Here is a 14,994-nt window from a genome sequence, read left to right as displayed (position 1 = left end):
CTATGAGCTCCTGACTGGACATTGAGTCTCTTTAATGTCCCAGAACAGTTTAGTACTGTAGACAGTAGCACTGCAAGCAGCATACCATCACATTGTGTATAAATGACAGGAAGGCATCAAACAAAAATGCTTTCTGTACTGAAGTTTAATTGAAGGTAAAGTAGAGAATTACAGATTCAACCCATTTTGTCTGAGAGATTTTATAGTTTTAAGAGAGATTGTACATACTGAAAGAAGTTCAGAAACAACCAGCTTTAAAATCTTCAAGTTTGTTTTTCTATGGTTAGAGCTTGCTTTCTCTTACTGCAGCTGTACATAAATGGAGATTATCACAGTATCTGGTTTCTGAATCTATGCCCATAATTCATGGATGCCAATAAGAATTTGCCATTCTCCAGGGACACTATCAGAAGGAGACTAGCTAAACACACAGAGCAGAACTGGGAGTCTCAAATCCATAATCAAATATCTAGATTGATTGTGTCACTTGCACTTGTATTGATTTCAATTGGAGCAGCTGACCCAAGGGAATAATAAAAATGTGGAATAAAACTGATTTATGAGAACAAAATAAATCCTTTTGTGAGTGGTAATGAATTGGTACTATTTAACCCTTTCAATTACAAAGGGAAAACACTATTTATTTTTTCAGAATGCTGAGTTGGCCAAAAGAAGTCATATAAAAATGCCAATACTGTCAAATGCCATTACATTTACTTGTAATACTTTGGAATGAATGAAGCTGTGAAGTTGATCTAGGATTTTTATTTGACATAAAGACACTGTTTTGGCTTTTCCAGTCATCTTACATGAGGCATCATAAATGGTGCACTTGTAGATTGAAAGAACCTCAGAATCATCTAGGTGAGCTTTGTTGTACTTAAAGGTAGAGCAGCACTCCCTAGTCTGTTCAGGGCAATAGCATGTAGAGAAATAAGCATCTATACTAACTGCACACAATCACCCCTAAAGAAGGAAGACTCATGACAGTATCTTGATCTTTCTGACTTAAGAAAATTATATACATAGCATCCAATTTGATCCCCTTTACATATTTCAAATAGAAACTTTATCAAATCTTGTCAAACTTAAGTTTTCATCATGCTTTCTCTAGCTGAGAAAACAGATGTGTTTTACTCTCTAAAGATATTTGTTTTCACATCACCACATATCCAATTGCAATTTCTTCATCTATTAAAGGGCTAGTCAGATTATATTTATTTTATTTGGATCACATACTTACTTTGTTGACACAAATAATTTTTTGTCCAAAGACATAAATTACTTTTTGCATTTGGGATTTACAACAGATACCTACGCACAACTGAAGTGGCTTCCTCAGTCTTAATGGCAGTTAAAAACTCTAAAAGACATTCATTAACTAATAAATCATTTTAATAGGAGAACTAATCAGCAGATTCTCTTTTACTCGATACTGTTCACCAGTGCCACTTTCAGAAGATTGCTAATATTCCCTAGGCTATTGCGACAGAGCAGGGATAGTCTCAAAGACTATCCTACTAATCCTGGTGTTGAATTTCGGCCTGCAATAATTGACAGTATGTACCCCACAGAAACAAGGCTCATCTTTCTGTACTCCCTTTACAACAAAAAAGCCAACAACTAACACAATATAGAAAAAGACCAGTGTATATGTGGGGGAAAAAAAAATCACAAAAAAACTATTAATAGAGAGATGTGGAATACCAATTAAAAAGCACTATTTGCTAGATTCTCCACCAAAGAAGCAATCAAGTTCAGAAATCAGACAGACTGCTCTCCTATCCTTACTCCCAAGACATTTGTACCAAAAAATAGAAAAGGATATCTGGTACATAAGGAAATAATGCTAGTAGTTGGCGTATTTTGAAACCAGACACAGGCGACTGAAGCTTGACTAAAAATTACCCAATAATTATTCTAAAGCGAATGCAAAACTATGAATTTTCTTGCCAAGCAAATGAAACTTTAAACGGCACATACCTTGCTTCAAAAGTATCTCTAAGTCCTCTTATGTAAGTAATCGGATTAAATAAAACTATTTGAAGATGGATTATGTATCCTCCTTCTTCTCCCTCAAAAAACTTTAGGACCAGTCCACAATCTTCATTTCAAGTAACAATAATATCTAGCATCTCTATAGTATCTTACAGTTTGAAAGCACACAAACATTACTTAATTAATCCTGACAATGTCACAGGGAGGTAGATAAATATTATCCTCGTGTTACAGAGAGACAGCTACACACGGGTTAAATAACTCGCCCAAGTTCAGCAGGGTAGAGAAAAGCACATGGAGGATTACAATGTCCCACAACTGCCCTCAGTTCAATCAACCAACTATGATGTAATGTCACCAGGATGTAGGCACAAAGGTTTTTCAGAGTCATATTTTGCTACTCCACATGGAAAAAAAATAGAAAAAAAAACCAGACTAATCCCAAGTCATACTCACAGTGTAACATTCACCATGCTCCAAAGTATGTGAGGACTCCCTCATGAGCATTCTACAATGGGAGTGGTGAAAATGTCTTTCCAATGTAGCCACTGGTGGCTATGAAGATCCCAACACTGCTCAGGGTGATAAGGATTTTTGTCATGGTCCCACCACTAAGCAATTTGGACATCTTCAAACTCCTTGTTGCTCGTTCCCATTAATGACGTTATTTATGCTGCTTGGAGTACGTTAACAATGGTGCAAATGCTTCACTGATTGGTCACTAAGCTTCTGTGTACATATATTAATAGATAATTATCAAATATTTAAGTCATTATTACTTTGTCATGGACTATGTTTTGGGGAAGTGGGGCAAAGGGGTGATACTCACAGCAGCACAGCTGCTCCCATGAAAACCATCTATAGCAGCACCATCAGGTTGGAAGGTGCAAGGCCATGAGGACAGTAATCCCACAATTACACCATGAGCACTTTCAACAGAAAATACTGCCATGGAAGCTCTGGAAAAAACTGCCCCAGCAGCTTTAGGGTCCTTGGCTTTAAAAACACTAAGGCATCATGCAACATCACAGAGGAAAAAAAAAAAAAAAGCAAACCAGATTAAACCTCTTCTTATATATTACAAAGGTAACTAGGGAATGACTAGTGTGATCACAACTTCTCAGAGTCACGTTCATTTTGAAACTTTACTCTTTTCTAAATTCAAGAATCTCCACTCTCCCTGGCTCCACCTGAAAAAAAGGACTATTATTGTTATTAGTAGTGGCACATTTAACATGATTATGCTATGAAAAAGTTAAGGATCACAGCTAAGGAAATCAGGTTGCAGAATATATAGGGTTAACACAATCTTAAATTACTGGAGTAAAGTTGGAGTGACTTTTCTTGTCCTTAGATAATGAAACATCCCTGGCATAGGTACACCAGACATTATAAACATCTTTAGTAAGTGAATGAATGCAGAAGGAGTACAGTCTTGATATTTATCTACCTTGGAAAAAGCTATTGATATTTCTTTCGTACCCACTTCTTGAATGTTTTAGCTACAGGAGAGGAAAGGCTTAACTTCTCATTAACAGGCTAAAAAAAAAAAAAAAAGCAGCTCTTTGAAGAAATATCTTGTCTTGAAAATGATTCATGTGCTTTGATTACACATAAGGAAGGAATACGCTACCATTTTTGTGAAAGATACTTTCTTGCTAAGATAAAACTGCATCCTAACTTTTATCTATTGTCAGGTATTGCATATTCAGCTGTAGCAACTGTAGATGTTAATCTATACTTAGATATTTTATGTCTACGATAATTATGCAAACAACTACAATTCTTACATTTAAATGAAATTCACCAGGACTAAGAAATTAAAGGAGTTTTGGCGTTCATCTCCCTAATTCCACTGATATCAGCAGGCGTCATATCTTTTCCAGAACACTTTGCTTTTAAGCTCTAGACTGACTTAACATTCCAGATTTATATTCTGATTGTAGAGTGCACTGAAAGCACTTGTGGTCAATCAAGACTGTAAGAGGAATGCTTGAATAGAAGCCAAGCTAACAGATTCTGTTCCTCCTTCTTTTTACTTATATTAAAAAAAAAAAACAAAACAAAAAAAAAACAAGCTAAAAAGATCAGATTAACAAAATCCAACTTAAGTCAACTTTATAAACATTTTTTTTTTTTTACAATGAATTGCTTTAATCTACCGTTAGTTTTTGTCATTTGTCACAGACAAAAGTAGGCTGCAAGGATGCTATCCTGCACAGTATCTCCAAATAAGCAGAGTTGATCAATAATTCTCTTTATAAAAATACAATGTGAACTAGTAAGTACTTGCTGAAAAGTAAATACTTTAGGTGCTGTGTCGACAATAGAAATTGCAAGAACTAGAAAATGAGAAAATAACATCCTTTGACTTCTATGTTTCTGAGCAATGCAGAGTTCTGCAACTTCACATTGTGAAGCTCATTAAGTACGTACAGATAGCTAAAGTTTCTCTTGATGTCAAATTTGCATTCACAGGCATCACAACATCCAGAAAACTACAGATTTGGATGAATTTAGTGTAACCGTTGTTATCTCACACAGGAAGGAAGATGAAAATTTCCTCCAACTCTCTTCTCTGGAAAAGAGGTAGCATCTGATTCTTCCAGTGCAACAGCTTCACTTCAGATATCCAAATGCAATTAAAAATAATCCTGTACTTAATTTAAACTACACTAAGGATAAATAAGAAAGCAGAAAATTCTTAAGGGAATTAATTCTGAATCTCTTAGTTTTTCCTTCCAAGTCCTCAGAGAATTGGAAGTTTATCAGATAGTAATAAGAAACAACCTTCTCTTATAGAAAGAAAAGTTGTTTATGATCTGATAATATTAGTATTTCATGCTTTGGACTAAAAAATTCTAAAACAAATTCCTCTTTAAAGCTTTGTTCACAGAGGCGCCAGGATTAAAACAACCTGAGGCAACTTGTCTGCAGGAAAGAAAGAGTATCACCTGAGCGCTGCGGAGTTGGGACAGAGACCCTGATCTGTAAAACCATGTTTGATCCTACATGTAGTTTCGGGGAACACGTGTCTGTCTGGAATATCAGAATTGTAAAACAGATTCAACAAAGCTCCAGTCTGTGTTTGGAGGAATATTTAAAGGGAAATACATTCAGAAAAATATACAGCTGAATTTGAAAACAAGAGCTAATTGATACAGAAATTTCTGTTCCATTTACTGTTAAAGTATAGTTAAACTACAGAAAAATCCATTACCAGCATCCTCCTCTATTGGCAGAAAATCCAAACTGTCTCCTGCTGATCTACATTTCACACTTGCAATTCCACAGTGACCTTTTCAATCAGTTCCTGATAGTATTTCCTTCTCCTCCAATTTGGCTATTGATAAATGTTGATCAAGAACGCTAACTATTTACCAAGACCTCACCACACCAGTAACAAATACATCCAAAAGTGAGTACTAGATGCAGTATCAGAACTAAAAAGCAATAGAAAACAGAACATGCATTAAGAAGCATTTATATTGGATGCTTACGCATTTGAAGTCAAGAAATGGATAATTCAAAGGTTTCTATACGATTAGAACATTCTCCCTTGGTTTTATGTATTATAAAATAATTTTTACTGATGTAACAAAGCTAAACCACAGCATCTTTTAATCTTTTGCAAATGACATAAGGTATCTGATTTCATTAAAGAACCTTCTAGAATGAAATAAAAATGAACTCACAGGCTGTTCACTTCAACTCCTATTAAGTACATATATTTGTAAAAACAGCTGGACGGAAAGTTATAGGATATCTTAAAAAATGCAATGAATGGCAGAACCATTTGATAGAAAAATAGTGTACATAAAATATTAAGACAGTCAGAGACATACATATGTGAAATCTGAAAGGTTTGGAATAGGACAAAGAAGGAGCTAAGCCTGGGGACATCTATAGAATATTCAGTATGAGATCAGCTGGTGTCTCTAAAGAGTTGGAATAACAAGTTCTTGACAGAGAAAGTGTTAAGTTACATGTTATTTAAACACTTCCCATGTCACCAACTTGCTATCTCAACATACCATATGTTATAGAAGGTCACTGATAAGATAACAGCATATCAAGCAGAGTTTCAAAATATGCATTAGGGAGGGTGTTGTAAAAATACAGAAATACAAGAAGCATCAGAAAATCTCCTTTGTCCAGGGGCTATACTTATACGGAATATACTTATTATGTGCTTCAAACTGCTTGGCTGGAGCATGGAACAAATTTTCTGGTCCACTCAAGGTTAAAGCTGTTACATAACAGCTTCGTGGAACAGGCGATGGCTGGCATCACTAGGCTGGCCAGAGAGTCAACCCAAATCTTCCCCAGCTCCCCATTCTTCATTAAAGACATTATTTTGTAATCTAGTAAATTTTGAAGTACTTTGCAAAAGAACACAACCATGAACTTTCATAAAAGGGACTGTACTGTTAGGGGAAGGATACATTTGTTTATGAGAGACACATATTCTTACTATAAGCTTGAGATTTTATTTATAACAATGAATTTAAATAATTTTTTTTCATTTGAGAGTGATATATACAAATGACAAAAGTGTGTGGACACTGCAAGAAACTCTTGCTACAAAACAGTCTTCAAAACCCATTCACTTAAGTGAACTTTAAGTTCTGAAATCTAAAACCTGTTTCTCAGGCTGCCCCAAAGGACAGCTTAAGGTATTGGTGAGCATGTCACCCATTTAAGCAGCGGGAGAAACAGTTCACTGTTTCTCTGCAGCTATTCTAGATGAATTCGACATCCGTTTCTTACATTTCAATCCCTGCCTCTTTAACAGACGCTGCGGCAAAGGATGAAATACAGTTGTTCATTATGTCAACGAAATACCAATTAGCCATCAGACAATTCAATAAGCTTTGTGTAAATCTAGTGAACAGATGATGTCTTATGTAAGTTTGATGAATTAATGCTTAATTTTCCTCCTGCATACCCCCAAACAGCCAGCATAAAGGTCAATTGCTGGAGCTCTGACTTCTAGGGGGAAGCACTCTTTATTTATTTAGCATTGCAAAGCAAAGTTTCAGCAACAGTGAACAAACGTAATGAAATTTTCTGGGTTCCATTCCCCAATGATTCTTTCACTGCCACCCAGCTCTCCTGAGTTGAACTAACGCAGCAACTACTTTAAGTCAACTCTTATAATTGCTTCCAATTTGCCTGTTTTGCTTTTGGCAATTAGCAAACTGAAATGTTATCATGAAAGAGTCCATCTCATTTATAAGGCCAGGTTTTCCCTCCACTAAAATATGCAGGCACTCTGTTCTTTATTACCAGCAGGAGATAAATGGCTGGTTTTCGTTGCTGAAGAATATATAATGGTTAAAAAGTCACTTTTTTCCTCCAGCTCTACATAAATCACAGAACTAGTCAATATTTAATAATGCTTGCCTTGGTCTGGAGTCCCTTGATCACCCCTGTCATGTGTAATAGCTCCCTCTCCGATATCTTTGACATAAAAGCCCAGCTTTACTGCAATACTAACATGTAGAGGGTCATTACGGATCGACATTTACCTTAATCTGTGACTGCCAACCATGAACCGATAAATTCCAGCAGATTCCACTGGGAGAAATCAGTAAACTTCTCAGTGGAAAGAACTGAAAGAAAATTCTGCCGAGAACAGAATACATTTTCTACAAGGGCTGCTCTGCAAATGGGTTCTGACTTTTGAAAGTTCTCTAGCTGCACAGCTTTGCAACATTTAATACCGTTTTGATGGTTTGAGAGACGGGATGACAACTGAGGATGACATGACTTAGAAAGCAAGCAGAAATTTTCTCTGCAAAAACAATGCAAGATTAAACACAAGGGGAATATGGCTTTTGCATTATTCACCCTGCTGCCTTGGCGGAAATGGCTGCGCTGTCACAGGTCCAGCCAAAATGTTGCTCCTTTTTTTCAAATTGATCATCACTCCTTCTCCTCATAATCTTACAAGTGCTTCACAGCAGAATACATCAAAGCCTTCGTTGCATAAAAGAGGGACACAACAGCCTTTGTGAGAGGTCATGTGAGACTGCCTACCACACTTAAACTCTTCAATGAATGCGCTCCTCCAAACAGCACACAAACAAGTTCATTTATATACTACTTTGCAGAGGATGGCAATTACAATTTGTATGTTCTCTTTACCACGGATACTGAAAACATCAAATCATTCTCATCCTGAGCATTAAAAAAAAAGCAAGTTATGAAGCCATCAGTGATTCAATTCTCTATCTGTTACTGCATTTATAATGCTGATTAAATTTGCGTACAGTACATAGAAGGATTAAATGTCATCCAAACATTATTTTCAACCATGATTTTGTATTATAAGGAAACATTTTTATAGTTGCCTGATGTCAATCACGCTATTTATAAAGCTCTAAAAATTAATGACAACATTGTTAGGTATAATTCATGAACATTATTTGGGTATAATATTGTATTATTTATTACACTTTAGAGTATGCTTAATAGCTCAATCTGACATATTAAATGCTCACATTTTGTGAGCATTCGCTTTCACTCACTGCCCAGGTATTTTACATTTCTATAATAATTAGAGGACACAGCATTTTATTATCAACTGAAAAACACACAGTCTGTACAATGCATTTGAAAAAAAAATATATCCATTTACATTCTTTAGTATCTTATACAGTCTTTTACACAAGGGTATCATCACTGTCTACTCTAATACTGATTTAGTAACATTTTCACACAAGACTACATTATTTTGTTTAGTTTTAAAATACATTAATTAAAAAAAAGCACAACAATGCAAACAAGACAGCCGTCTAGGATACAATAAGATTTAACAAATAACTTTTTGTAAGGGTTTTGTATTGCATATTTAATCGGCTTGTTATATGGAAATAAACAGTTGGGTTTCTTTCCCTTTCTTCTTTTTAAGTATCTGCTTTCACTGCACACTCTTAGGTAGCTGGCTGTACAGCCACTGACATAAATTTCAAATGCACCCACAATCACCCATATTATGTACGGCTCTCAAGAACAGCTCCCACTTATGTAAGTAAACCAAGTGAAATCGTGTGAGTATAGCTTCCTTATCTGAGTAAAGGTGGTGAGATAAGACCCCATGTGTATATCTAGAGACTAAATGAGTGCAGAGAGCTTATCTTTATTTGCCAATGTATGTGTTTGTACAAATGTAAAGCACCATAAATCAAAGTAGTGGCTCTTAGGAGTAAAATTGGAATTTCTAAAATAATCAATGGAGTGGCAAAAAGCAGTAAAATTTAGTGTTAAAGAAAGTTTTGGAAAAATAAAAAAAAAAAAAACAGAACATCAATGCTATCTTTAGACTTAATATAATGGAAAAGAAATACCTTGATCAGCGTAGAACAGACCAGTGAAAAAGACTGTGTAGGTCAGTTGTCCGTGAGGTTTATTTGGGGCGAGCCACTTTAACTGAGCTTCTTTGGACCCATCAACAGTAGCAAATACATCAACTGCTCCCTCAGGTGGAGCTTCCATGGTCCGAGCTTCCACCTGCAAAAGAATCATGAGCTAGAGGTTTGTGGCCATAGTTTACAAACAGACAAGGAATGAGAAATTAAAAACTTCAAGTTATTTTAGAAATTAAATACAACACAACAAAACACTGCACACGTCGGAATTTTTAAAAACATTTTACTTTCATTTCATCAGCATCTGCTTGAAGCTATCCAGCAACTGTCATACTTTACATGAAGACCCCTAAGGACAGGAAACAAATACTGGAAAAGAATGAAAGATTTGTATCTTAAAAACATATATAGAACCTCATGCAGACGCATGAGCTTAGTGTTAAGAGAGAAAGCAACAGTACAAGACAATAACATTTTCAATTTCTGAATTTTAAAAGACAACTGTAAGGCACATATATTTAAATGATGTAGCAAATTACTGTAAATATGTGATAGAGGAAAAATATGCTGTGTTGAATACTGGTTGCAGTCTGAATTAACTTCTATTTCAACTAACAAACTTATCTTCTAACACTAAATAGATATAGCTATAACAAGAAAAAATAAAACATGATAACATTATGGAAAATGTAATACGTATGAAAGCTGTTCTTCAGATAGATAAATAGTCATTCAAAATCATCAAAAGTTAGTATTTACATATCACACCTTGTAGTAAGCATTCAGTGCTCTGAAGCAAAATAATTACTTTATTTATGGCAACAAATGTATTTCTCATACATTGTTGATTTGGCATTTTCTAAGGTATAAGATGGTTTCATACCTTTCTAAGTGCCTTTCAGCTGCAAGTTCAGAGGAGTGCTAATACATGCTATTTTTAATCTGCCACACCTGCTCTATCATCATAATAACAAAGCATAGCACACTTTCACTGTCTTTGAAATATTAATATTTTACTTTTTCACACATATAATTTGGAAAGCCGATTGCTTCTAAGTTTCTGGCTAAATCTTTGATGCGCATCAATACCTCTACATACATGTTCCTACAGTCATACACTCTAAATTAGCACAAGATTATACTTGAAACAGATGAGAAGTTGCAGAAAAATCAACAAGATAATGTACATGCTTTAAGATAAACAAACGCTTCACAGCATAAATAAACGTATTCACCGCATAAATGCCAGATTAATTATTCAGATGTTTCAGTCAAAACCATCCTTATGGAAGAATTTAACTAAACTGTACTTTCTAAGCCACAATAATATTCTGCAAGGCTGTGCCACTTCATGCTGGTACTCTAAACTCTCCACATCAGAAACTTGGAGAAAGGAAGACCAACTATTTTTACTACTGAAAAGGATATTCTTGAAAGAGTACAGTCTGTAGCAATTTTCACCATAGCCTGAACAGCTGCAAAAGCTCTATCATGTCTGTTATATTAATTGCTTCTTTTTTGTGCATCCAATATTTACAAGACCTAACACATTTCAAAATCAGCAATATATGTGACCAATTCCTCCAAAGAATCTGCCAGAAGATGCACAACTTCTTCTATTTCTAGATAAGCCAAGTTTATTTATTTATTTATTGTATGCGTGTGGGGTTTTTTTAGGCAGTAAAATAAAGAATAGAATTGATTCAAAAGTAAAACTTTGGGTTCGCTAGCAAAAAATTAAAATTGAGAATTTTTGAATTCATGTGTTATAGATTTGCATTTCACTTAAAAAATAAATCATAATCACCGACAAAGCATAAAAAAGCACCAAAACACTGATCTGACCCAAGCAAGAAGCTTATTGAAACAGCAAAATTGCTAACACTCTTGTAACTGATTAAGATCTTCAGAGCCACCTTCAGAAACACAAGCAGGAGAAATCCAGGATTTAGTATAGTCACATAGCATCCTTTCAATCGATTAGGGCACATTAAACACAAGATCAGGAACAAAAATAGCTGGAAGGATATCATCTTATGGCTGGAAGATGCTTCCCATACTATTTAGAGTAATGAAAGAGGTGAAACATTTGGATTTTTTTTTTTTTTAAGTGTTGGATTTATACTGTAATTGATATAAAAATCTTTCAAAAAGTCAAACTGCTTTAACTTTCTGGCAGCACTTAGGTGTGCCTAAATAAAGACGTTGTACTTCAATTCCTGTGATTAGAGATGGATCACTGGCTTTGGAAAACAGTTTGTGTACTGATCACGGGATGCTACTGATCACTGGGTATCCGCTACAGCGACCCCTGCTGGGAATTGTTGCAAGTGTCATGATACCAAGTCGAGCTCAGCGAACACATGAGAAAAGGCTATTAAATTAAATGTAATAGCCCTAACTACTGGTGTTCTGTTCTCTGTTTTAATGCCTATTTGATAGGATAGTAGTAGTAAAAACACATATTTCAACTGTGTGCACAGTTTGGCAATGACCTGTCTTAAACATCACTACCAGTGCAATGGATTAGGATACCACACATTGAATACCTTAGAACAAGATTTGCTTTTCAGGTAGGTATGAAGTCGTAAAAAATGTAAAAGAAAAACTGGCAAAAAGCCATCCAAGCTTTTAAAAGTAAATATCCTTCAAAGTAATCCAAGCTATAAAATGCTTAATGGTTATAAAGTCTAGTCATCTTTTGCAGACAGATGATGTTACAAGAATTTGAAAGAAAACACTCTTAGGAAGAATATTAAAAATGTGAATAACAAATTGTAACAAAAACAAACGTTAGAGCAGTACTGGATACATCAGCTCAGCCTTCCATAACATTACAAAAAAAAAAAAAAAAAAAAAGCCTTAGAAACTTTGTTTGTACACGGTATATTCCATATTCCTGTCTTCTCAAAACCTGAAGAAATGGGATGTTGTACAAGAGTGTTAAAGTCTAGTAGAATATTTTAATCACAGACTTGCATTCAAAAGATATTTTAAAATACTCTTATTTTCCTTTTCTCACTTCTGCACTTCTTGAATTACCTTCAGTTCTTTCAGTCAGACAGTTAGAAACTTGCTCATTACTGGAACAGTTACTCTTTCTGTATATTATGCCCTTGCAAATCTGACTAATTCACATCTGCCTCTTTAAAACATATCAATGCTACTTCATTTCAATAACGTGTGTTTTCAGCCTCAAATTTTGCCTTTCGTTGATGTACCTATGTTCTAGTTTGGAATGCTGCCTAACAATGACCTATCAAATCTTCAACAGCTCTTAAAGAGGATTTTTTTTTAAATGTCACATTTTGCCAGATGGGTTAGTACTGACCGGAGTGAATCATCACCATTTACTCTGATATTCACTGCCATCTGACATTTATTACACTCTCAGAATGCAAATTGAGGTACTCACCAACGGACCCAAAGCACAACCTTTCGCAGTACATGCCTGGACTCTGAAGGAATGCAGACTCCACGGAGCAAGTCCATAAGCATAACAATTTAGCTGTGATGAATTCTGTATTAGAACACCATCCATATACAATCCGTAGCTGGTAATAATACCTATAAAACAATGTGATAGCACTCAATATCTATACAACCACAGAATTTATAAGAAAATCTTTAGTGCTATGGACATGAAGGTAGTGGTACTATTTCACATATTTTATAGTTAAGCAGTCAATTATTTAACATTACTGTGTATATAACAGGAGAAACACACTCTCACATTTTTAATTGTTGAAAACCTCATCAGTGAACTGCATTCTTTGGAAACAAAGACAATCTTGACAATCTTCCAAAGATTACACATAAATAAGCCTTAGTAGACAGCAGTTAACATCGCCCTGGAATCAGGAAAATACAGGCAAATAGTTATTACAGAATACTCAGCATATAGCTATTGAAACAAGAACTGAAAAGATACACGTAACCATCTCACATCCGAACAACTGTAGACCTAGAAAAAAAAAGTTATCGACAATTATTTAAATGATGGACAACTTAGACTAGCACTAGCCAAATTTCCATTAGGCTATGGAAAACCATAGCTGGCTACAATTGCAATCTTAACACATTTGCAATTATAGCAATATTTGTATCTTTGCATGAGTCTGACAAATACCCTTTTTTTTTTTTTTTTTTTTAGCTAACAATACTGCATTTAAACTAATTATGGATGAGAATGAGGCTACAATACATTTCTGAAATCCAACTGAAGGTGGTCAAATAAAAAATAAGTGTTTATGGTCTAACTTTCTATAAAGCTTGGTATCTGTAATTCTGGCTGATTTAAACTGGACTTGGAGGCTTCCCAATAGCTTTGTACACCGTCTTCCAGTTGATATGCAAGTCGTTTTCATCAAAATACTCCAGAATTGCTTTTTCTCCCATTGAACTACTGTGAATGTTCTAGTTGTTGAGGCATGAACATATGCTTGAGAAATTAAATGAAACTGAGAATTTGCTCTATCAAATAGTCCTGTTGTGCTATGTGTATCTGTTGTAGTTTCCATGGAAATAAATAGGAGGCATCACTGAAGAAGTGTGTATGAAAAGTGATTCACAGATTCCTCAGGTCTTTACAACTCTACCAAATTGAAAGGCTAAACTCAAGTCAGATACCAGAGACATATGTGTGGGAGGAAGTCCTGGTAAATCACACACTATCAATCCTACCAAATTTGACAGGCTTCCTAAAGCTAATATCCCGTGTGGTTCCTTGTGGAGTTCCTTGTAAGGCAATGACATTCATGGTTGATATTGGCCCTATATTAAATAAACAAACTATCAAATATAGATATTTTATATTTACCTCAGAAATGAAGCACTTCAAGACTGACAAAGGCATTTCTGATTGTAAACACCAATATTAAGGATGTATTTTAGAGGGGAAAAAATAATGTATAATGTACTTTTATACCAGGAGTACTAATCCTTTAAAGTCATAGTCAAATCATATCATCATTTCCTTTTATACTTGTGGTAACAGCATGAATCATAATGAACTCATTTTATATTAATACAGGTGCCATATGTACCTCTATGAGAACTCCACTGTAATTCAGCATGAATTAACTGAACTGCTATTTTAAAGTGTTCCTGCAATCACAGCATTATGCAGCATCTCCACTACGAGGAGCAGCCTGAGGGTCAGCACTGTGAGCTCTTGTTAGCCCTCCCAGTACTGTTAGAGAACAATGATCTTTAATATGCTGATACGTAATCTGTTGATTTTGGTTCTGCCTCTGCTTTATATGACTTTTATCGAGAAAAATTTCAGAATAAAAAAAGAAAATTATATTTCAAAACAAAAGACTAGTAGTCTAACTTTGAGATGTGAAGCCATTTTCTAGATCAGGCAATAATTCTTTTTGGCTAGAGATAAATAACCTCTCTGTCTCACTCATAGATGTTTACAAACCATACTAGGAAAACCACACCGGAGTTTACTTACTTTCTAAGATTTGCTAGATGCACCTGAAGAGCTCACAAATCATGAAATATCAAAGAGCACATTTTCATGACTGCAAGGCTTTAGAAGGGGTACAGAGAAAACAAGAAATTATGCAGTTTCTTCGCAATTATGAATTCTAGATAGCTAGATTCAATCTTAGTT

At 35.0% G+C, this 14,994-nt stretch overlaps 1 protein-coding gene across 8 annotated transcripts in view; it reads right to left on the bottom strand.

Annotated features, from left to right (window-relative positions):
- Positions 1 to 14,994, bottom strand: part of USH2A (usherin) — a 370,614-nt gene that overhangs the window by 162,221 nt on the left and 193,399 nt on the right. For all 8 annotated transcript variants that reach the window (XR_005858133.2, XM_015283893.4, XM_419417.8 and 5 more), the window contains exons 36-37: positions 12,787 to 12,938; positions 9,351 to 9,513 (exon numbers count right to left, since the gene is read on the bottom strand). Coding sequence is in view for 7 of the 8 variants with exons in the window: in XM_015283893.4 (XP_015139379.2) it covers positions 9,351 to 9,513; positions 12,787 to 12,938 (315 nt within the window). In the remaining variant the exon portion in view is untranslated. The remainder of the gene's footprint in view (positions 1 to 9,350; positions 9,514 to 12,786; positions 12,939 to 14,994) is intronic.

Source organism: Gallus gallus, chromosome 3 (genome assembly GCF_016699485.2).
Source record: "Gallus gallus isolate bGalGal1 chromosome 3, bGalGal1.mat.broiler.GRCg7b, whole genome shotgun sequence".
Lineage (NCBI taxonomy): Eukaryota > Metazoa > Chordata > Aves > Galliformes > Phasianidae > Gallus > Gallus gallus.
Note: the sequence above shows the minus strand (reverse complement) of the source record. Positions and strands in the feature narration are given on the sequence as shown.